Source organism: Peromyscus maniculatus, chromosome 14, assembly GCF_049852395.1.
Source record: "Peromyscus maniculatus bairdii isolate BWxNUB_F1_BW_parent chromosome 14, HU_Pman_BW_mat_3.1, whole genome shotgun sequence".
NCBI lineage: Eukaryota > Metazoa > Chordata > Mammalia > Rodentia > Cricetidae > Peromyscus > Peromyscus maniculatus.
The window spans coordinates 49,214,375-49,239,021 of NC_134865.1; the positions used below are offsets into that span (position 1 = coordinate 49,214,375).

At 51.1% G+C, this 24,647-nt stretch overlaps 2 protein-coding genes across 4 annotated transcripts in view; one reads left to right on the forward strand and one right to left on the reverse strand.

Moving 5' to 3' along the window:
• Fntb (farnesyltransferase, CAAX box, subunit beta) overlaps positions 1–10,635 on the forward strand; it is a 101,724-nt gene extending 91,089 nt beyond the window's left edge. For all 3 annotated transcript variants that reach the window (XM_076550908.1, XM_006973135.4, XM_076550907.1), the window contains exons 10-12: positions 3,749–3,860; positions 4,724–4,838; positions 9,244–10,635. In XM_076550908.1, coding sequence (XP_076407023.1) covers positions 3,749–3,860; positions 4,724–4,838; positions 9,244–9,375 — 359 coding nt within the window. In that variant the 3' untranslated portion in view covers positions 9,376–10,635. The remainder of the gene's footprint in view (positions 1–3,748; positions 3,861–4,723; positions 4,839–9,243) is intronic.
• Max (MYC associated factor X) overlaps positions 6,862–24,647 on the reverse strand; it is a 44,086-nt gene continuing 26,300 nt past the window's right edge. Inside the window, exon 5 of the mRNA XM_042260807.2 lies at positions 6,862–9,497. Within this exon, the coding sequence (XP_042116741.1) occupies positions 9,355–9,497 (143 nt within the window). The 3' untranslated portion in view covers positions 6,862–9,354. The remainder of the gene's footprint in view (positions 9,498–24,647) is intronic.

Sequence of the window (24,647 nt, forward strand, 5' to 3'; positions counted from 1 at the left end):
TTTTTCTTTAAAGATAGTCTCATGCATCTCAAACTATATAGTTCAGTCCGGCCTTGAACTGCTGGTCTTCCTACCTGCCTTCTGAGCACTGAAATTACAGGTCTGTGCCACCATACTCAGCAAGCATTGACATCATAACAATCTCTATTTATTTACTTGTTTTTGTTTATGTGTGTGTGTACTTGTGTGTCCTGGATACATGCACATATGTGGAGGCCGACAACCAAGTGTCTTTCTCAGTCACTGACGCCCATTTAGCTGGACTGGCTGGCTGACCAGCTCCAGGATCCTCCTGCCTCCACCCCTCAGCTCTGGTATTACAAGTGTGTACTGCCATGCCGGATTTTTTATCTGGGTGCTGGAGATGGAACTCAGGTCCCCAAGCTTGTGCAGCAAGCACTTTATTGGCTGATCTGTCTTGCCAGCTCCTTGTAATTAAAACAATTATTACATTTATTTAGTCGTGTTTGTATTCATCAGTTTGGGGTGGGGTGGGGTGGGGTGGGGTGGGGCACAGGATGTGTGCCAGGGCAAATGTGTGGTGGTGAGACCTGGTTCTTTCCATCAAACTGAGTAGTAAGAGCCTTTACCTGCTGAGCCATTTTACTGACTCTGTTATTATTTTCAAACTCTCAAGGTCAGCCGAGAATGACCTTGAACCTCTGATCTTTCTAAGTGCTGGGATTATATGTGTGTTACCATATCTGGCTGATGAAGTGCCTGGCCTGGTTATTTTCTTAATGTTGAACTACTTTGCACCCCTGGGGTAAGATTATTAGTATTTTGTGAGGGTTTTTTGCACCTTTACTTCTAAGTATCTAGTTTGATCTTTGTAATAACTCAGAGAAAAATTTTAAAATAGCGTATAGGGGCTGGGCAGTGGTGGCGCACGCCTTTAATCCCAGCACTCGGGAGGCAGAGGCAGGCGGATCTATAAGTAGAGATCCAAGAAAGGAGCAAAGCTACACAGAGAAACCCTGTCTAGAAAACAACAACAAAAAGGTGTATAGGGCCTGCAATAGCTCAGTGGGTAAAGTGTGGGGCGTTTACCCACCAACCCCACAGCTCCCCAGAGTTTTCTTGAGTACGAGCAGCAGGAAATATTAGATAGAAGGATTTATTGCGGAGAATCTTGTGGAGATAAACAGACAGAAAATACAGGATAGCCTCGAGAGGGCCTGGAACCTATTCCAACAAACCCTGACTGTCTCTGGCCCAGGGTATTTATAAAGATGCCAAGGGGTGGAGCAAAAGACCTCCTCCCTGGCACAGCCAAGTGCAGACCATCTCAGACACCTGCACTCAGGCCCGTGGTCCTGATCATCCTCTATTCGACCTGCTGGGTAAAGCCACGAGGAACCTGAGAACGGGCTCCCACAGTAAAGGTGCCATCCCCAAGCCTGCTGACCTGACCAGTGGTAGTCCACTTCCCTAAGTCCACTTCCCTAGCATTTCCAAGGCTCTGGGTTTAACTGGTAACATACACACATGTGTACACACACACACACACACACACACACACACACACACACACACACACACATAGATAGTGTGATCAGATACACAATGTTCGGATTATCTGATTCATTTGAGATTCTTTTCTTTGTCCCTGTACTTCTGTCAGTGGATATAAGTCTGATGTAGAGCTGTAGATAACCAGCATGAGTGTGGTCTTGAATTTGACCTCTAGTAAGGGCTGGAGGCCGGGATGTCCAAGGTTGGGGTGCCAGCAGACTCTGTACCTGGAGGGGTTGCTCTCTGCTTTTAGGGAGGCCCTGTCACGAGTCCTTTAGAGGGGAGGAAAGCTGTGTCCTCAACTGGTGAAAGGTACACGTGCTTTTTACCATTTTGGTTACCAGGAACATCTTTTTTAAACTTTTCTTTTCATTTATTCTTTGTGTCTTTCACATCATGCATCTCCATCCCATTCATTTCTGTCCCTTCGTATCTGCCCTCTGCCCTTTCAACCTACCTCCTCCAATAAAATAACATAAAATTTAAGAAGAAAAAAAAGGGAAAAATCAATCTTGTCATGGAAGCTGTAGTGTGACCCAGTGAGTCACGCAGTAAACCCTTTTGTGCGTATATCTTTACTTGCAAGTGTTCACTGCAGAGTCACTGGTCTGCGTCGAGGCCTCTGGTTTCTGCTGCACTGTCGATGCTGGGCCCTCACTGGGACTCCTCTTGGACATCCTGCTGTTGCCCTGTGTCGTGGAGATCCTGCAGCTTTGGGTCTGCAGCTCTGGCCCCTTCACATGCTCCAGCAGATCACAGATGGGTAGATGTTGGGTAGGCCAACTCGTAACCCTGGTTCTGGGCATAAATAGTTGCAGGGTTGGTCAGCCCGCCAGCTCTCCCTTGTCCTCACCACCAGGGTGAGCTCTCCTGCACTGCCCTGGCTAGTTCAGCCCAGGCCGAGATGAGCAAGGGGCGGGGCCAGTTCTCCTGCTTTCATGACCTAGGATCTCCCACCTACACCTGCAGGGCCAGCTCTACTGTGCTGCCTAGACATGGTGTGGGTGCCACTCTCCCAAGCTGATGAAGAACAGGGCCAGCTCTCCCACTCTTTTGACCTCAAGGCTAGCTCTCTCATCTTGGGGGAGAGGGATCCCCACCCCCATACCACCACATGACAGCCGAGTAATGGGGCCGGCTCTCTCTTGCTCACAACATTGGGGCTGACTCATTCACACCCCCGCCAATGCAGTTGGCTGTATTCTGCTGCCCAGGCGAGGTGCAGGGTTCTAGGAACATCTTAAAAATTGCATTTATTTATTGTGTCTTCCTCTCTCCCCCCTCCCTTCCATCTTTTCCTTCTTCTTCTCTTTCCCCAACCTGTCTCTCCCTCTCTAGCTCAAGTGATCCTCTTGACTCAGCCTCCTAAGTAACTGAGACCACAAGTGTGTGTCTCTTCAAGAAAAATAACTGGGTGCTGGGGAGGTGGCTCAGTGGTTAACGAACACTAGCTGCTCTTCCAGACGACTCAGGTTTGTTTCTCAGCACCCACCTGGTGCCTCACAGCTGTCTGTACCCCAGTTCCAAATCCAGTGTCGTTTCTGGCCTCCATGGATACCAGGCATACACGTGGTGAACAGACATGCGTGCAAACAAGACACCCACATACACAGAAGTAAAGTAAAACAAACCAATACAAAACCAAGTTATTGCCAGATACATGAGGCACACCTGTAATTCCAGGAGATGGAGGCTTAGGGTCATCGTTAGCGTCGTAGTAAGTTCAAAGCCAGTCTGGGCTACATGAGATCATGTCTCAAAAAAGAAAAGAAAATATTTTCTGTCTGAATATTTTATAATTAAATGTGGGATTTTTTTTGACATATGTAGTGTATGTGTATGTGTGTGTGTTTGTGTGTGCACATGTACATGTGGTATGGATGGAGGCCAGAGGTTGACATCTGGTTGTTCTTCTGAGTCACTTTTCACTTTTAAAGAAAGGGTCTCTCACTGAATCTGGCTATTACCCCCTGGTAAGAGTTCCTTCCCTGCTCAGACTCCACTAACTAGTTGCACAGGACGAGAGGGGATGCCCTCGGGGGGCACTAACCACTGCTGGAGATGTGGTTTAGGACATCCACGTTGACTGGCCCACTTCAAGGCAAATGAAACCGCCACTTAGAACTGCCCTTTGACACACATCCGTGTTCAGGAGAGGGACGCGTGACGAAGGGGTACCGGGAACGAGTGGACTGAGACTAACCTGCCTCTGCCGTCCTCTGCCCTTCGCCAGGCGACCCTGCCCTCAGCATGAGCCACTGGATGTTCCATCAGCAGGCCCTGCAGGAGTACATCCTGATGTGCTGCCAGTGCCCAGCGGGGGGGCTGCTGGACAAACCTGGCAAGTGAGTGTCTTCTCGGGACGTGGGGTGAGGGGAGAGGGAGTGTGCCACCCTGGCCACTGAGAGCCAGGCCCGTCAACCCGGGGCGGCGGCGTTGTCCTCCAGCCACTTAGCACTAATGTTGTTCAGGGAAAGTGCTCCACCTTGGGCAACCCCTCCAGTGGCCCTGGGCTTCCACTTCTGGCTCCTCACCTTGTCCCTCAGCTCACATGCACCTTTCTCCTTCCCCAGAGAGGCCACTGGATTGCTAGCTTCCCTTCACTGTTACTGTTTTGTTTGGGGTTTCTCTGTGTAGCCCAGGCTGTACTGGAACTCACTCTCTAGCCCAGGCTGGCCTTAAACTCAAGAGATTCACCTGCCTCTGCCTCCCGAGTGCTGCTGGGATGAAAGGTGAGCACCACTATGCCCAGCTTCCTTCACTGTACTGTTCTGTGTTTTTCTTGTTAAGCCCATTTAACGAGAATAGGCTATGGATGGAGGTATGGGTCAGTGGTGGAGCATTTGCCCAGCATGTATGTCGTTCTGGGGTCATCCCGAGCAATGCAAAACAGGGTAGGTTATCAAACCAATGAGTGCTATAAACGGACTGTAATCCAACGACCGTTCTGGAGTAGATGAAATGACTAAACACAAGTGTGGGGTATTGCGTATGGTAGAGTCTATGGAAAAGGGAACTAAACTATGAGAAATCCCGTCACGTTCCAGACACACACTCACAAACACTGGCCCAGCAGTGTATCAAGAGGAGTGTGCTCGATCCCTAGACATTTTGTGGTCTTTCGAGAGAAATACTTAACTCCCGTGGCAGTTTTTGGAGAGGCTGGTAGGGAGGGGACAGGGCTTCTCAGAGCTGTCTGTCCTTGCAGGTCACGTGACTTCTACCACACTTGCTATTGCCTGAGTGGCCTGTCCATCGCCCAGCATTTCGGAAGTGGAGCCATGCTGCATGATGTGGTCATGGGTGTGCCTGAAAATGCTCTGGTAAGCAGGTGGGGGGCTGTCAGGGAGTCTGTGACACCCCCCCCCCCCCCCCCGAGAAGACTGTAGACTCAATCCAATTACAGTGAAGTGATTTATTGATTAACTGCTAGCAGGACGAATCTCTGAGCCCAATTAGAGATTGTTACGAAGGAAGGGTATGGGGAAGGACTCTGTATCTATGCAAGCCAGTAAAACCTGTTCTGTTCTCGTCTGCCAAGTTAGGTGGTTAAGGCAACTCAAAGCAGTCTTTGGGTATCTGCATAAGCAAGTTACAGAAGTAAAAAAAAAAAAAAAAAGCAGGTAGTTATATCCTAACAGATAGTCACGGCTGTATACTTTCAGGTGGGGGTCACTGAGTCAGGGTTATTGGGAACTTACCTTTCAGGGACTGGAGTCATTGACAGATGGCAGATGGGTACCAAGATGGAGGCTTAGCATAAAACAGAACTTTTTTCGCCATAACAATTCAACACCCCTTTGCTGCAAGGTCTTCCAGGTCAGGGGGCCTCACTTCAGAGTGGCCACTTGTGTCCTGCAGAGCCGGCTCTGTTTCCTGTGTGGGCCCCACCCCCAGCCCCGGCACTTTTCAGCCTGTGAGTGAAGGTGTGGGTAGGGGAATACAGGGCCGGGCAGGGCCAGGATTTCAGTGTTCTGAACTGGGGTGGAGACAGTTATCCCTCTCATCAGCTGACCTGGGTCCAGTCGGCTGCTGACCACAGCTGTCACTCAGATCCCCGGGGGCCTCCGGCAGGGACAGGGTACTGCACTCGCTATGGCAGGCTTCATGTCTCAGCTCACATGCCCTCTTCAGAGGACGGAGTGACCACATTGCCATGCTGCGATACCACATGACCGTTTGCCACGTGTGTCTTTCACGTGTGGATGCTCCCCCCCTAGGAGGCAGGCCTAGCTAGGGATGTAGCTCAGGGGTAGGGGCCATGCTGAGATGAGTCTGTAGAGCCCTGAGTTCAGTGCCCAGCACCACAAGACAAGAGCAGGATGGCGCCTACCCTGGCCTGTGCCGTGGCAGCCTGGCGGAAGCCGACACTCTGTGCCTAGACATGAGCCCAAGAAACAAACACAGCTGAGATTGTCCACAGTGGCCAAGTAACAGAGCCACTTGTCCTGGCCACCCATACTAGGCAGTTCTACCTCTAGCAGGTAGAAGTGTTGAGCCTCATCTTTTCACCTGGCCTGTACATCTTTCCTCTGTTTGCACTGGGAAATGTCTCAAGCAGAAGTGCAAACAGATGGCAGACAGATGGAAAATCGTTCTTTGTCAGGGTCCCACTGTGTGACTCTGTAGCTCCGGCCGGCTGGCCTGAAATCCATATTGTAGACCAGGCTGGCCTGGGACTTGTGTGAGTTTTCTTGCCCCTGCCTCCTGGGTGGTTGGGATCATAGGGCTGCATCCACTCTACCTGGTTCATCCTTTTATGGGGCGGGGGCACTGTGCAGGGGTGGGGTGGGGGGCACTGTGCAGGGGTGGGGTGGGGGGCACTGTGCAGGGGTGGGGTGGGGGACACTGTGCAGGGGTGGGGTGGGGGCGCGTGGAGACCAGAGGGCAAACTCGGGTGTTGTTGCTCAGGAGCTGTACACCTTGTTTTTTGGCCCGAGCATCTCACTGGGACCGGGGTCTTGCCTCTTAAGGCAGGCTGGCCAGCCAGTAAGCCCCGGGGATCTTCCCGCGTCTGCCTCCCTGGTGCTGAGACTCCAAGCACACCAACCACACCCGGCTTTTACATGGGTCCCGGGGATCACACTCGGGCTCTTGTGTTTTCGAAGCAGGTATTTCACTGGCTGAGACATCTCCTCAGACCCCCAGGAAAGATCAGCTCCAAATCTTTCTTAGACACACACGAGGGCCAAGTGGGATGGCTCGGTAGGTTGCCACACAAGGCACCCACCCTTCGGAAAGGGAGGATCGGGGCCTGCATGTCTGCCTCTGACCTCCACCTGAGTCCTATGGCACGTATGTGCCCTGCACCACAGACACAGAACAGACAGATAAATAGAAAAGCACTTTTAGGATTGCTATAATTTTTTTATTATAATGTGTTTTCCAATTTGTGTTTTAAAATATACTGGCCTCATGAAATTCGATCGGTAGCCTCCTGCCCCTCCCCCATTTTAGACAGGGTCTCACTCCGAAGGGCTGGCTGGCCGAGAACTCTCGAACTCCCAGAGATCCACCTGCTTTGTCTCCTGAGAGCTGGGGTTAAAGGTGTTCACTGCCATGTCCCACTTCCTCTCTGTGTCTCTCAGAAATTTTGTGTAGGCGGAGGGCTGGGGCTGTAGCTCAGCTGGTCCACTGCACACTCGGCACACACAGAGCCCTGGCTCAGCCCTCAGTACTGTAGAAACCCAGCATGGTGGCGCAGGCCTGTAATCCCGGCACTCGGGAGGTGGAGGCGGGAGGTGAGAAAGTCTGTCATTCTTGGCTGTACCCCTCTTAGACGGAGGCCAGCCTAGGCTACATGAGACCTTGTCTAAATAAATAAAGGAGGGGCTGGCAAGATGGTTCAGCAGGTGAGGGTGCCAAGCTCAGAACCTGAGATCACTCTGGAACCTCTACAGCAGGAGGAAACCAACTCCTCTGACGACATGTTGTCTCCTGACCCTCCTCATACACAAGGTGGGGGTGTGAGTAAAGAAGCTGAAATCCTTCTGCAGCTGTATCTTCCTCCTCTTCACTCTCCCAGAGAGGGCCCCGGATGCTGCTCTAAAAGTCTGTCCTGCCACAGACTTGACGTTTCTTTTGGATTTCTGTGATGTAGGGAAATGATGTAAAGGGATGGAAACGTGACACTCTCACCCTCAAGAGAGCTGTGGTCCTTCTTCGTTATGAACACGGATGCACGTTCACCGTTTTAATCACTGAAACCCATGTACAAGTATAAAAAGGGGAGGCTGGCCCCACGGCTGTGGCTGTCTGGTGGATGCCCAGTGCCACACCCCTGCCCTCCAGTGCCACACCCCTGCCCTCTCCACCACGCTTTGAAAGGAGCTTTGAGATTTTCCTGTGCACGGCGCTTTGCTCACACGTTACAGGTCAAGCATCCCGCATGTGAACATTTTAAATCCAAAATGCTTTAAAAGCTACAACTTTTCAAGTGTCAGGGTAGCTCTCAAAAAGTTCAGAGCCAGGAGTGGCTGTGCACACCTGTAATTGGAGCACTACATCCTGTCCAAGAGAGGGACCCTTTTCATTCCATAAGGAGTGAAGTTATGCCATTTGAAAGGTGATGCTTGCAACTGGAACCACTGTAGTAAGTGAATGGAGCAGTCTCAGGAAGACGTTTTCTCTCATTTGTGGGTCCTAGGTTGTATATAGACACATAAAACACGTATGTATCTATGACAGGAAACCAGAAATCAAGCTGTCTATGGGGACAAAGGGAATTAGTGGGCGGGGCAGGGGTGCTCCGAGGGAGGAAGGGTGGGGATATTGGGGGGAGTGTGCTCAACATACAGTGCATTCGTGTAGCACCTTGAATTTTGAAAAGGTTACAGTGTTTCTCCTCCCCTCTCTTCCTCTCCTCTTCTCCTTTACTTTGGGTCTGCACTCCACATAGGAGAGAAGTGGAACCTTCTGTGTTAGAGGTATTAAGGGAAGGCAACAGAGGACAGTGAGCCGTATGTACATGGAAGCCAAAGGGGTCACTATTTGGGGGACTGAGGTGCAGATAAGAACAAGGCATGATGACAGTAGACACGCAAATGTCACAGTGGAAGTCAGACACAGTAGTGCACACCCGGAACCCCAGCCATGTGGGAGGTGGAAGCAGGAAGACAAGAGTTCAAGCCCAGCTTACATGGTAAATCTGAGGCCAGCCTGGGCTAGCCAGCCTATGAGAGACAGACTGAAACAAAGAAAATGCTGTAACAAACTCAGTACTTTGTCTGCTGATTACAGACACATTTAGGAGTAAAACAGTCACAATGCTTAAGAAAAGGTTTTGGAGCAGGGGATGTAGCTTAGAGGTGGACACATATGTTAACATGTGTGAGGTGCTGGGTTTGCCACACACAATCCTGGACTTCAGAATTTTAGATAAAGACGCATAACAGGTTAAGTCTATGTGAACATTCCAAAGTCCACCAAAGTCCACAATGTATTTCAGATAAACATAAGCATGTCTGTGTCGTGAAGATACCCGAAAGTGCACATTTCAGTGGCTGTATACTGTTCCCCTGGGTTGTGCACTGTGAAATGTTTTCAGCAGATACTGTGGTTTGCACATGTGGGCCTGGAGGACACGTGTGTGTGTGTGTGTGTGTGTGTGTGTGTGTGTGTGTGTGTGTGTGTGTGTGTGTGACTCATGCTCCTGAATCTCAGTTCCGCCAGGTGAATTTCAGCCACCAAGAGCCCCTGGTGACGGACTGGCGTCTGTTCTCTTTACAGCAGCCCACTCACCCCGTCTACAACATCGGACCCGACAAGGTGATCCAGGCCACCACATACTTTCTGCAGAAGCCAGTCCCAGGCTTTGAAGAATGTGAAGATGAGGTGACCTCAGATCCTGCCACCGACTAGAGGACCCCATGGCTGCTCCCCCAGCTCCCCCGTCCGACAAGGTTTCTCCATTTGGGTACAGAGCGCACTCTGTGCTTCCGTGAGCCTTGGCCGCTGTGGAGTTGTGGTTTCTTTGTCCTTTCCTGTCAAACAAAACAAAGCCATCAGCTCTGGGTTCAGAATACACAGTGGTGTGATTTTTTAAAATTATTTTCATACCTGTCAAATCAAAACTCCGTGAGCCTGTGCAGTGGGGTTGGAGGAGAGCAATGCATGCTGGGAAGCAGCAGCCTCTCCTGGCAGCCAGCAGCCTGGCCCACCACGCTGAAATGAGGGTATCTCCGCATCCCAGCCCCTGCTGTGACTCCCTCCTCCACACTACCATTCAGTCGCCTCTCGCGTAGAAACGTCAGCTCCGTGCTGGCCAGGGTGGGGCTCTGGGTCCTGCCTACGTGAGCTCCCTGGAAAAGATCACTGGGCTGGAGCAGCGCCTGCTTCTGCTTGTGTCCTTCACCCAGTCACCTGCAAAGGACAGCGGCTGGGAATGGAGGAGAACCTTAGGTTGAGTCCCTCCCCTCAACCTGGGAGAACTGAGCCACACATCTCTCCAAGGCCATGTTTGGTGTAAGCAAGACTTGTTTTGTCCTAGATACGACTAGACCCAGGTAACCAATTATGATTGGAAAATCAACCTCTACGTCAACTCTGTGCCAGAGGAAGCAGCTTCCCCCAGAGCCCAGGCCCTGCCTCTCCCCATCATGTACCAGGAGAGGTCCTCCTCCTCCTCCAGGCAGTGCTGCAGCCCAGGCTCCTTCCGTTTCCGCCCCCTCCCCCAGGACAGTGTTGTCTTTGCTCATCTAGAGTATTAACACTACTAAGGCTTCACCTTAACTGAAGACTCGGGATTTATTCCTGCCCTGCGCACTGCAGGCTCACTGGAACAGAATCAAGCGCCGGTGCACTGGCTGCTGTGGGGACAGTGGCCTTGGGCGGTAGGGCAGGCACTGCCAGGGTGCCAGGGTGCCGACTCCTGGAGCTGCCTCTGCACTGGCCCTTTCGGTCGGCAGGGGGCTGAGTTTGGTCATCTGTCACGGCTTCAGTCACAGCGAGCTCATGTGACTGTCCCAGCCTTCATGTGGACAGGCAGACAGGAGCCTGAGATGCAGCATGAGGCTCTTCCCCAAATCACTGGCCATGTGCCGCCTCTAATTCCCTATTGCTTTGGTGTACTGGGCTATGTATTACCTCCTTAAAATAATAAAAGAGTAACATTTTCTATGGTTTTTTTTTCCTTAAGAAATTGTTTTTGTCTGTGTATGTGCGAATCTATTTGTGTGTAAATGTGTCTATGGAAACCAGAGGAAAGTGTAAAATCCCCTGGATCTGGAGTTAGAGGTGGTTTTTAGTGGGTTCAGTGTGGGTGCTGAGAACCAAATCAGATCCTCTGGAAGAACAGCAAGTACTCGAGCCCTTTGTAGTAGCTCTTCTATCTGTTCCAGGAAAACTTCAGATGCCCACTTGCTCTAATCATTTCCTGTCTCCTGCATGAGAGGGAAGCAGAGCTCATCCCCCCCCCTTGCACACCTTCTCCACACACTGATGTCTGCCTCCAACCTGACCATGGAAGAGCCTGCACTCTGGCATTGCATAGGGCTGGTGGGTGGACATCCTGGCATAGTTTGGGGCTGGCATTGATAGCATTGAAATCCTGTGATTACTAGAAGGGACTCTCACAAGGAAGGCCAAGAAGGCAACATTCTGTGGCTTGCCCCTCGGGGAAGGAGGAGACCTCAGAGGAAACTCCATCCATGCAAATAGCCCAGAGTCACGTTCTGAATGCAGACACCCCCTGGCAAAGTTTATTCTGCCAATAAAGGTTTGGATTGCAATCCAGCGTGTCCAAGTGTATCTGTTCACCTCTGCCAGCAGGAAAGGCTCGCACCAGCAGCCTATATTGAAGACAACTGCAGTCATAACTGGGATCAAGAAACCACTTGGGACTGAGATGTCTTCATACCCAGGAGCAGGGCCCAGAAGCCAGGTGGATTTGGGTAAGGGAGAGAAGAAAGGCTGCATCCTGATCCTGCTGTTTCCAGGTTTGTAACATTTTATCCTGTGGAGCCTGAGTAGAAGACATTAGCTATATAGCATTCAACCCCAGGAAATATGTCCCTATCAACAAATACCAAACTGCCACAGATGGGTGTCCACATGAGTCCCACCTGCCCACTTGGGGACCCTGCCAGCTCCTCCTGGCAACAGAAGGCAGGATTCCTAGGTCAGCCAGAGTGAACACCCTGAGGTGGCAGTTCTGGGGAGCGCTTTCTGAAACTGCCTTCCCATTGGAGCCTTGTTTCAAAGTAACAATCAGGTGAGAATCCAACCTGATAGCCAAGTTCAAGGTAAGAGAGGAACTGCCATCCTTTACCACTGCTCTGTCGTGAGACTCCTCACTTGATGGACCTTCATCCAGTCTCAGGCTTGTGCTGGGGCCTCCCCATCTCCCTATCATCTCCTCTACTGTAAGATCAATGTTTAATCCATGATTGATCTTGTTCATCCCAGATTCCCAGGAAGACAGTTGGGGCCCAGCTACTGTAGTCTCCAATCGGGACTGAGCTTCCTCCTCTTTGCGTAGCCCAGGAGCTGCAGTCACCTCCAGCTCCCATAGCTGCCGTTGGGAAGGAGTGCAGAGCCAGAGAACTAGCCTCCGCCATGGAACCTTCAAAGGTCTTCCCTTTATAGATCTTGCCTTTGGTCCTAGGTGTCCTTGGCTTGTAGCCACATGTGTCTCCTGGGTCTGAATGCAGACCCCCAGAACCTACTGTACATTCCTTTAAAGCACAAAACAGCAGTCTATCTTCCTTGCGCAGAATACCAACAGCATGAAGTCTGCCCAGCCCACCATGCCATGGGGCTGTTCTGACTGAACACCTGGAAAAGGGCCCCCCAGGCCAGGACTCTGGAGGAGGAAGAAGATAGGATGGCTCTCAGAACTGAGTCAATGAGAGCTTCCTGGGGAAGAAAAAAGGAGAAAAAGGAAAAGGCTGGAGTGGGTTACTGTAAAGTTCTAGTGGATGACGGCAACATGCCAGTTGCTGAGAGTCTCTCCTGGTGACAAATTGCAGAACAGATTTGTCATGTAGGCCTTAGGGACACTAAGGACCAGAACACCCTCCTCACCTAGGCTGTTCTGCAGACCATGTAGTAGTACCCTTGTCAGGAAGACCATAAAAAGATGCCTAAATACTAGTGCCAGGGAAGACCTGCCAAGGGCTAGACTCACTCAGTTGCTTCCTGGTGTTTTACCTCATCAGAGAGAAAATTTAAACAACATGGAGAGGGGGGTGCATGACAGTTCATGAGGTAAAGCGTACCACCAGGCCCGACTATCTGAGTTCAATCCCTGGGATCGAACATGGCAAAAGGAGAGAAGTGACTCATACAATTTGTCCTTTGACCTCAACACGTGTGCTGTGACATGCATGTACATGTGTGTATGCACACACACACATACCCCTGCATGCGTGCTTACACACACACACACACACACACACACACACACACACGAATAATAAGAAAACTTTGGGGCTTAGGAGGTGGCTCAGCGGTTAGGAGGGTTTGTTGCTCTTCCAGGGGACCTGGGTTCAGTTCTCAGAACCCACGTGGTGGCTCACAACTGCATGTCAACTCCAGTTCCAGGGACCCAACACTCTCTTCTGGTTTCTCTGCACACTAGGCATACATGTGGCTTACACCTACCGGAAAGAAAACATGCACAAATACAATCTTTCAAAAAGGAAACCTGGAGTGATGGTTGGCTGCATGCCCGTTACACTATTTCACTAATATTAACTGTATATACTGTACTTCTGGCAGGAGCTCAGTGGCTGGGGATTAGAGGTGGAGGTGTCTGGGGCCAGAATCAACAGCTTAGTGGTAGACTACCTGGCTAGTTTGCTCCAAGCCTTGGGTTTTGTACCCAGCGTCCCAAACGAAGAAGGCAACAGCAGCAGGTGTCCGGCAGTCCTGAGTGCAATGTGGCTGTAGATAGAGGCAGGATCCACAGGCTTGACGTGTCTGGTCAACAATGCTGACATTCCATCATGCAGATTAAAGAGCCCAGTTTCACTTGAACCACCTCTTACGGGACTGTTCTGGGAAATGCAGGAGCTCACCATGGCTTTCACTTCTGACTCCAGAGGAACGGATCAGAGCTCCAAGTAGGCAATGGATGTGTTTATATCTGCACGCTGTCTAGACTCTCTGAGACAAGTCCTGCACGGAGCACATCTTAGTGAAGGCACAGACCCTCCTTTGGGGTGGGTTTGACTCAGGAGCGTTTGCTTTACTGAAGCTGATTTGAGGGCTACGACGGTGTTACTTCCACCTGGGGAGAGAGGGCTGCTTCATGGGCAATGGCTGTGTCTTCATAACGTGTTCTCCTGCAACTGTTCGACTCTCCTCCACCACAAAACCACAGGCGTGTGGCTGTGTCCCGAGCCAAGCTGTGTTAATGAAGACAGGTGGTGGCCCAGATTTGGCCCATGGGCTGCAGTTTGCCCTGGTATAGATGCCAACTCATTTGTATTCATTTAGTGTTCTGCCATATCTCCATGGCTAGGATGCTTACCGTGTACTGTGTCAATCAAACAAATGCAGTTGGTTGGTAAAACTCAGGCTTAGCATTGCAGTCACTCACATGCAGTGCTCAGTGGTGTTCACTGCCTCGGACAAGGGTGGAGAACACACAACTCAACATAACGGTGAAACTGAGGGCTGCATGTGCTGCTGCACCTGTAATTGCAAGATTCAGGAGCATGGGCAGAAGGAGCCCAAGTTCAAGGCTAGCCTGGGCTACATAGTGATCCCACCACCTGAGTTCACTCCCTGGACCCCACCTTGCAAAAGGAAAGAACTGACTCCTGTAAGTTGTCCTTTGATCTCAACATGTGCATATCAACACTGTGGTACGCATGTGCACGTACGTGTGGGCACACACATAAATACTAATCTAAAAAAGAGGGCGTTGGAGCTGAAGAGAAGGCTCCGTCCGTGCCTTACACCCTCTTGGTGTCAAGGTTAGCAGATGAGTACTGGTGCTAGTCCAGCCTTTCTCCCCAGTGGGGCCTATATCGGGGCACATGCTTCTCTCTCCAGGGAGGCAATGAGGATCCATCAGAAGCACACAATCTTAAGAATGGGAGTGAAAATCCAGATGTGGTGTTGCAAGCCTGGAACCCCAGCAGTGGAGAGGTGGAGGTAGGAGGATCAGAAATCCATGGGCAGCTGGTGAGGCGGCACATGCATTTAATCCTAGCATTTGGCACACAGAGGCAGGCAGATCTCTGTGAGTTCAAGGCCAGCCTGGTCTACATGTAAGTTCTGGGCCAGCCAGGGATACATAATACATAGTGATATCCTGTCTCAAAACAACAACAAGAAGACAGAGACAGAGACAGAGAGGAAAGAAAGTAAGAAAAATCCATGGTCACCCTCAGCTACACAGTGAGTTAGAGGTCATCCTGGGCTACCTGAGACCTGTCTCAAAAAATAAGAAAAACAAGCCCTTAAAAAAAAAAAAAACTATTGGAAGCCCTGTTTCAAACAAATACAACCAATGGAGAAGGAATGGAGCTCTGTGTAAGTTGCTTTTCTATTGCAGTGGTAAAACATGACCACGGGTAACTTCTGGAGGAGTAAGAGTCCCTCAAGGCAGCAAGTGTCAGGCATCATGGCAGGAACAGGAAGCTGAGAGATCTCATCTTCCCCCTCCCCCAACAAAGCAGAGAGGACCTGGATGGAGGCAAGAGGATGAACTCTCAGAACCCGCCTCCAGTGATCACTTCCTCCAGGAAGGCCACCCATCCTGAGCCTCTGGGGGCAGGACTGAGAACACAGGACCAGGTGTTTATACCTGAGCCTGTGGGGGACATCCTCATTCAAACCACAAGCTCCAAACAAAAGCTAGGGTTGTAGTCACCAGGGGATCTGGGCCCTTAGGAGGCCAGTTACTGCTGCTGGCCACCACAGTGGAGAAGGATGTGACAGGAACCTGGAGTGGACAGTTGCCATCCATTCTACCCCAAGCTGGCCATCTTGACCTGTCTTTGCTTCAACTACTTGCTCATGGTATTATGAGTAACATGTGTTGAACAGGTCCATACTGTACTTGGCAGCTAGGTGCAGTCAGTGCCTTTTTTTAACTTTTTGTCAGTCTCACTGTGTAATCCAGGCTGGCCTAGAATTCAAGATCCTTCTGCTTCAGCCTTCTAAGTGGTGGGATGGCAGGTGCATACCACCATACCTAGCTCATAAGTGTAGTCTTGACTAGATTTTCAACTTACAATGAGCTCATCAAAAACCCAGGTATATCTGTACTCGCAAGTAAGGGCATCCCAATGGATACGAAACTATCCCAGATCACTCCTGGGGCCACAAAGGCCCCCAGCCACTGCCTGAGAAGCAGCGCCCTACCTCCCCTCCCCAGCGGGAACCCGTGACTGTCTTCCTTCCTGCCCTGATCCTTGGTTCGGCCTCAGCAAATGGGTGAGGCAGGTGTATGACCTGTGTTTTATAACTGGAGAAACAGGTCAGAGAGCTGAGTGACTCACGGGGACCTCTCTGCTATTGGGTGGTGGAGTTCACCTGAGCCCAGCTCTGCTGCCTCCAAACTGCCCAAAGACCATGCTCTCTTGCCAGCCCAGGCTTCTAGATGAAGAGGTGCAAGGGTAACCTAAGGGTAGGGGTAGAGCTGTCTAGCGTCTTCCAGGGCTGTCTAGGTGACCAGGGTCCTAAACTCCTGGCCCCATCTTTCACCAGGACGAGAGGGTGACAGCAGAGAGGGAGAGGCCCACTCCATCCTTCTTTTCTTTGGAGATGGTGTCTCATGCCTTGAGCTCACTCCATAGCTGAGGATGGCCTTGAACTCCTGGTCCTCATGCCTCTACCTCCCAAGTGCTGGGGTTACAGGGAGCATCAGCACACCTGTTTTATGCAGTGTCGGGGATTGAAGCCAAGGCTTCATGAATGCCAGGCAAACACTGTAGCAATTGGGCTAAGTGCCCATCCCTCCTAAGGTCCTCATGCTGTGTACAATCCATGGCACAGAGTGACATCCTCTGAATTAAGTGCGTGCCACCCTGCTGTGACGTGTTACTCACAGCAAGGCTCTGATGTTAAGTCCCTAGGAGCTGACTGCAGGCCTGGGGGCAGTCAGCCTCCTGCAACCAATCTCGGCATGTCTAACCGGTTCTCGGACATCGTCCTTGCCTCCCACAATGACAGCTTTGCCTCAGCTCTTCGCCAGCTGGTCCAGGAGTTGGGAGCCGGCAGCCAAGGTTCCTTCCTCCTGCCATTCTGGCATATCCAACAACAAGATCAGGCAGGAACAGAGTCCAGTTTAATGGGAACTTTTTCATTGCCCTCAGCAACCCCTAAGCACACACAGCTTTTAAAAAACAACCGTAAGAATAATCGTGTTAAGCCAGCACTCAGGAATGTCAGGATTCAATGCCAGCTTGGGCTACGTGGTGAATTCCAGGCCAGCCTGGGCTATAGCAAAACCCTTCCTCCAAACAGAAAACAACAACAATCATAATAGTCCCTCCCTCAGTCCCCCCTCCCCCTCCCTCCCTCCCTCCCTCCCTCCTCATGTGTCCTAGAAAGGAGTCACTATGGTTAGTCTACATTTAAGGAGTGGGGACATCCAGCTTCAAAATTTGAGGGTGGAGTAAATAGATTAGTTGAAATTCCCCACGTGAGGTCTGTTTACTACTTATTCATTCCTTTATTCAGCCCTTTGTATCGGTGGTTCCCAGGCCATGAATTCAAGGGAGAATCAGAAATACTAGAAAACCTGATGTCCATACTGAACATGTGCAGACGTTCCCTTCACCATTTACTCCTGAGACAGTACAGCTTAGCAGCTAACAACATGGCATTTACATTCTATTAGGTATTGCAAATCATCTACAGCAGCGGTTCTCAGCCTTCCTGATGCTGCAGCCCTTTAGCACAGTTCCTCATGTTGTGGGGACCCCCAACCACACAATTATTTCATTGCTACTTCATAACTGTCATTTTGCTACTGTTATAAACTGTAAATATCCAATATGCGATCCCAAAGGGGTAGTGACCTACAGGCGGAGAACTACTGATCTAGAGGTTTGAGGGGGCGCGTATTGGGGATCAGACTGAGGGCCTCATATGCTAGACAAGCACTCTATGACCGAGCTTCATTCTCAGCCTCAAGAGATAAAGGACATGGGAGGACTTACGGAGGTTATGTGCAAATACTCCGCCACCCAACCAAAAGACCTGAGCATCCATAGTCTTGAGTACCTGTGAGGGGTTCAGAGCCAACCTCCAGTCCTATGGGAGAACTGTGTCTATCAGCACTGACTCCAGAACAGGCTATGCTACAGAACAGATTCACTCCACTTTGGGTTATGTTCTAATACTACAGTCTATTTTGCTGCTCAAATTGTTCCTACTTTGGCCACTGGAATTCTTTAATTGGCCATTTCTTTCACATATCAATTTTTTTTTACACTCAATAGCAACATTATTGTTGTGGGATAATCTTTTTGTATACTGTGAAGATGTGTCTCTGCCAAGGCACCTTCTGATTCATTTAAAAAAGACCTGAATGCCCAATAGCTAGGCAGTAAGCGGTTGGGTGGGACTTCCATGAAGAAGTCTGGGAAATCTGGGAAGGAGAGAGGTGGAATTCACTGATGAGACGCAGAGGAGTTCTGTACAGTATGGAGAAAAGGTAACGAGCCACGCTGCAGAACATAGATGAATATAAATGGGTTAATTTAAGTTTTAAGAGCTAGTTGGGAACAAGATTAAGCTAAGGCCAAGCTTTCATAACTAATAAGAAGTCTGTATGTCATTATTTGGGAGCTGGCGGTCCAAAGAAAGTCCGACTACACATTATATCATCCTTTTCTTTCAAAAAGCATTGCAGTACTAGTTGACACTGGGCGATGGGTATGTTTGGGTTCAGTATACAATTCCGTCTACCATTCTCTCAACCTTTGCTCACATTAACTTCTGTCCATAATAGGTACTCTGTATTGTTGGTTATCTTGGGTGTGATTCTTCCTTGCTACCTCTGTACCTGTGATGTCCTGGTCTGATGGGACAAAGGGTATGCTGGAGCCTGCAGCTATGAGTCAAAGCAGGGCTCAGAGTCACGGCTCCTTGCGAGAAGGCTGCAGGGCACGCTCCCAGAGCATGATGACCAGTGCCTATCATGAATGAATGGTGAGCCATATCCTCGTGAGAGCAATGCTGTGGTGTGCGTGCTTTTCACTGGGCAACACCCCGTAGTCCTTTTCCCTCCCCAAAGCTGTCCTGCCATGTGCCTGGATCCCAAAGGAGCCCATCAGTGTAGAATGGGAATGGTGAGCCAGCAAATATACGGTGGGAGGTTTCACCAACGCAGCCAGTCCTTAAGGCAGCTGCAGATGACCCATGGAGCTAGAGGCTAGGCTATGAAGGGAGGAAGGAGAGCCAAGCATTTGAGAAGGGCTGAGTGGGTGGGTCCTCCTCTGACCCATACCATCCCTTCCCACCCAGGCACTCACTTCAACTTCTCTGGCATTTAGAAACTGGGCGTGCATGCTTGTGGCACATGTACAACTCTTATCTCTACCCATGTAAACTTCTCCAGGGCTTTATAACCTGCCTACATCTCCCCAGTGGGTGGTGCAAGACAGCTCCAAGACTGCATGCTACTCAAATACCTGTGAGTCGAAATCACGTGGGGCTATCCCATCAAAACCAAGAGAGGACTGCACATCCAGGCTTGTCCCCCTATGCATTTTCGGTGACTTTGTAGAGGACCGTGACAGACCAGGCACTTGGCTGAGGGAAAGCAGCAAGAACTGACTAGCCTGAGACCTCTTGGGAGCTTCGAGGCTGAAAGGCCTGCTCACATCTGCTCTCTGCATACAGGGAGGGGGTGGCCCGGACTTCTTTCCTGGACAGGAAATGAGGTCAAGTTGTTGGACCCAGAGTCCTTCCCTGGTCTCTCAGTGGCCCTGTGGTAGGTGTTTGCCGTGGACGTGACATTCCTTTCTTAGGCTGTGGCCTTTTAGCCTTAGACCTGCCCCTACCATCTCGGAGCTGAGGACACTAGGAGAGAGGGGAACAATGACTGCCGAGTGCTGTGCATAGAGCCACACCGCCAGCTGGACTCCCTGAGCTGGGATGAGTGACCAGATGGCTGATGGCAGCCCTGTGAGCATTTGGTTCCTTCCTGAGCCACACTCTGCAAGGCTCGTGCCGTTTCTAGGTCCTGCAGGAACCAGCCTGTGGGGAGAAGCGTACCTCTCTCCACTGGCCAGCACCATTGGGTTTGTTTTCTTTGGCAGAAAGCTTAATCCTTGGTCACTTTCAGAACTGGAATGGAAAATTCTGGTACAGCTTTCTTAATATTGGATCCTTGGTTCCTTCTTTGTTTGTTTTCCTCCAGTCTTTGGTTTGCAGAGACTGCTGGGTAGTTCTGCCCCGAGAAGACTGAAGGTATCACACGGGCCCCACCCTGCAATGAACCTCAGGGACAAACGACCCCGGCTGGGGCCTGGCACTCACAGCAAGCCTGGACAGCCGGACGGCCCAGGCACAGAGGGGGGACCTGAGTTGCTGTGGATCCAGGACCACCTGTTCCGCACCCCTTTAAACACGCCCACTGTTCTGAGTTTCTGCAGCCGCGGGAGTGTCCATGGGTCCGGCCAGCAGGTGTGTCCCCTCACCTCACCCCACTGTGCGTAATCCCCATTATGAAGTGAACATTTTTTTTTTTCCTGTAAGAGAGAGGCCTGAGCCATTCTTCCTAATTAAAATTTGAAGATCAAAGAGCACCCCCTCTCCTTTGAAGCTCACTCAGAGGAAGCCTGAACCCCTGTGGGTATCACTGCAGAGAACCCCTCTAATGCACCACGGGGGGGGGGGGCACCATGGCTGTTCTAAGTTGCTTCTCAGAGGTTTGGAGGAGACCTTGTCTGGCTCATACTGGCTGAAGTCAACAAATCCACCTACTCTAAAAATTGTGAACAGGCAGCCAGGGGGTCCACAACTCACCCCAGATCATTCATACTAATACATCATTTTCTCCACATCTTATGAAGCAGCAAGACGTTTGCTCGCGCACGGACCACCGATAACTTCACCCTTCTTCACCTCAACTACCTTTCCCACACCTCAGACACATCTTTCCATCCCATAAGTACTCCTAAGCTCTGGGGAGACAAACACAGGTCCGGGAGCTCCCCAGTGGGTTAAGCTCCCTGGCTTCTGTACAGTCACTGCTTCAAGAGCTAGCTTACTGGGTGGCAGGTAAAGTCCAGTTTGGGTACCCCCAGGACACAGCGCCCAGGTGAGAAGGCTGAAAACAACGCCTTGCCCACACGCTAACAAGCCCCATGCAGAAGCACGGAGCTGCCTCACAAGCTTCTCTGAAGAAACCCACGCTGCAACCAGATCAGGATGGTAATGGTTAGGGGCTCTGCCTGAGCCTGCAGGGATGCACTATTTCTGAAGTCTGTCTCAACTTCCTCGAGGTCCTTCAGAAAGCAGACAAGGCACACCTGCCCTTTGGTGCTCACTGTGTATCATGGCTCCCTTTGCTGAAGTATCTTTATACACAAACTTTCATGGCATTGGTCCAGGGTGCAGCTCATTCACTCTGCATTTCACCACCACCCAGGCAGGAACAGCTCCAGAGCCACGTGGCTGCTGAACTAAGACCTGTCAGTGATTTATTATCCAAGTGCGGGGTACACTTCAAGGACATCTTACATGTACCCGGAAGTCTCACAGTGAGACTTGGTCATTGTCCTTGTGTTAGGTAGGGCTCTGGGTCTGGGGCAGCAACTGGAGGTAGAGACGGCAGCAAGCAGCCTATGGGGGTGGCGCACTCCTTTAATCCCAGCACTTGGGAGGCCCAGACAGGCGGCTCTCCCAGAGTTCAAGGCCAGCCTGGTCTACAGGGTGAGTTTCAGGACACCCAGGGCTACACAGAGAAACCCTGTCTCAAGAAAGAAAAAGAAAAAGACTGCAGCAAGCAAGGGAATTTAGACTTGTGGGCCCAAGCCTCTGGTTTGTGAATAAGAATTCCTGGAAAGAAGTGGTGTCTGCAGGGCGGGAGAGATGGCTCAGAGGTTAAGAGCACTGGCTGCTCTTCCAGGGCACCCGGGTTCAGTTCCCAGGACCCACATGGCAGCTCACAACTGTCTGCAACTCCAGTTCCAGGGCACCTGACACCCTCACAGAGACCTAGATACATCCAATCGCTAACAGTATGAAGGAGCAGACTCCTCGTTCCATCAGCCAGATAGATCGTCTCCAGGCCCTCGGCCCTCTTCCCCATCATCCCATCACCCGGCTGCCTGATAGACCCACATGTATTCTCCAAGTGTCTTAATTTATGGCTTTATGTTCTGTTCTGGTCCTACAAAAGAACTTCATGAAACTTTCTACATTGGAACATGGAATTTGGAGTGATCTAAATCAGTGTTCCCCGGCCACAGCCACTTATATCTGGCTCCAGAATAAACTCTTTATTCCTTTGAGATGGGAGTGTTTTTGCATCAACAGGCCTCAGCTATACCAGCCCTGGCTTGGCAGCTCTTCAGGTCAGTGTCCCGAGGTCAGAACCGGTCAGCACCAGCAGCCATGACACTTAGCTGCAAGGGGATGGTGAGGGAGGGATCCATCACGCTGGTGCAACGCATTCGAGCCGGACTTATAGAAACTGCTCAGAATGTGGGAATGAGAAAACGATCATGTTTTCTTCAGACAGGGCCTCACTGTCCAACAGAGGCTGGCCACGACCTCCACGTCATTCTGGCTCCATCTCCCAAGTGTTGGGATTATAGGCATGTACCGCCAGGCCCAGGAACCTGTTGTTTTATCCCAAGGGACTAAGTAGGAAGTATTTTCGAGTATGCTCTCCAGCCCTGAGCCAGAGTGCTATAGGTTAGAGAGGCTGGAGTCCCAGAATCCCGTAACCAGCACTGTTGGGAACAGCCCTACCTACTTGGGACTTCCGTCAATTTTCCTGGGTCTCCAACAGTGTGCAGAGCAGACAGCATTCTAGTTTGCAGAGATGACTAATGCCTCAGAAGGAGCCTCTTCGGTGCTGAGGAGTCTACTGGTCTGGAGCCACCCAGGGTCCCCTGGCTCTTGGGTCACTGAGGCTTGATGGGACAGAGCAGGTGTGAGAGACATTTGGGAAACAGAAGTTAACCCTCACTCAGGCAGTTGTGCTTGGATGCACTAGCATTTCCCATCTTGTACCTAGCACTGGTCACATTACCTCTTATAAAGCTACTGCCATTATGAGCCTCACTCTAGAGATAAGGATGCTGAAGCTGAGAGAAGCTACTTCATGGAAGACATGATATTATACCGAGGCAGTCTGACTCCAGCGCCTAGGCATTAAAAGTCCTGCCATTTTCACAGACAGAATTCTGCTTGCTTTAAACCCAGTTCACGTCTCTCTCCCTCCTCCCACCCACTCAGCTCTGTTTCCCAACCCTGTCCCAGCTGACAGCTGTTGGGTGTGGTGGCACAAATCCCAGCAGGTAGAAGACTGAGGCAGGGGGAAAGCTCAATTCAATCTGGGCTACCCAAGAAGTCGAGGGTAGCCTGACCTGCACAGTGAGGGCATGTTATCGAGAGAACAAGGGGACGGGTGTGAGCCTGTCTGGCTTCACGTTCTGCAAGAAGACTGGCGTGTCGAGGAAGTACCAGCATGAGGAACCGGGCCATTTTTTAAAACACCCTGTGCTTGGGGCAATTGCGAAAGCAGCCATAGCAAACTCATCACTGCAAGGAGGAAGCTGTAACTTTCAACAGGTCCCTAAGGGAAGTTACCTGCTGCAGTGACCCAGCAAACAGAACGCCAGCAGTAACCTGGGCTCTGTGGAGAAGACCCACACAGCGACCAAGGGCATCAATCCCCACGCCTCCGAGCGGGCCGGTCAGATTTAAGCACCCCTAGGGCGCAGCTGTGATTTCTGTCCGTTCCCTTCAGCAGGGCACTCCCCAGCCTCAGGTCTCTTTCCCTCACCTTGCCTCCTGTCCCGCCAGTGCTGCCCACAGCATCACCCTTCCTCAGCCAGTACCCACTCAGCCTAATCAGGTAGTCTAGATTTTCTTAGAGAACCCAGGCAGCCACTGCACCCCTTTACACGGTTCATGAACTCCAGGGAAGCCTAAACTTCACCGTCCTCGTCGTCCCATACCATCTTGGAGCCAGGGCCCAGTTGCCAAGCTATTCCACCGGTCCACCAGCCTGGCTGCCTCTGGGTTTGTCCCCTGCCTGCTGCGAGCCCAGCTTTCCACACCTGCCGCCTCACCAACCTGGCTGCACTGGCAGATCATCCCTCACGCCCATCCGGACAAAAGCAAGTATTCGGTGCACTGACAGCCGTGACAGAGGTGGCGGGAGGACCCGCGGCACTTGTGAAAGCACCAGGCCACTTATGCCCATGCCTCATCTCCCCTCTCCCTCTGCCGAGGAGAGGACGGCCTCCAGTGACCCTGCATCCCCGGCCAAGGCTTTGTTCTCCGTGTACCACAGCCTTTGAGGTTTGCTGCCATTTCCTCTACAAACCTGACCTAGCCGCCAACGTCCGTTAATAACCAGACACCTCGGACTGACATCCGAGGGGATGAAACCCCAGCGCGCTCTCTCTGCATTCTAAAGCAAAGAACTTACCTCACTTCGCTTCTTCCCTTGGTCTATGAAAGCAGTACTTCCGGTCAGCCAGACTGGAAAACCAAATGGGAGATGCTTTCTGGCCGGAAATTCTTTTCTTTCAAAGGTCAAAGCAGTTGGTTCCAGTTGGAGTTGGGTCTGCAGTGGTTAACTTGATGCTGCTGTGGTCTTTCTGACATCCAGCCTTTGGCAGCTCTGCCGTTTCCTCTTTGTTACTGGAACTCTCTAGAAACTGAAAAACCCTGGCCAATACCGGCCACCTCTTACACTGGACACTCATCACCAGGAGAATAAGCTGTCAGCTCCTCCAAAGAGCACTGTTTCTCAGGACCTGTGCCACACGTCACCCACTGCATGCCTGACAGCCACTTTCTGTCATTCTCTTAGCCACTCTCTCAGGCTGAGAGACAAGGGACAAACAGGTCTGGCTCCAGCTGCCCCTGGCTCTGCAGGCTCCAGTCAGAGATCTCTGCCTCTCTTTCAAGTTTCCAGAGGCCCAGTAGCTTACAGAACACTTTTCCCTCAACTACCTTGGCCACTGCAGGGGCAAGAAGAC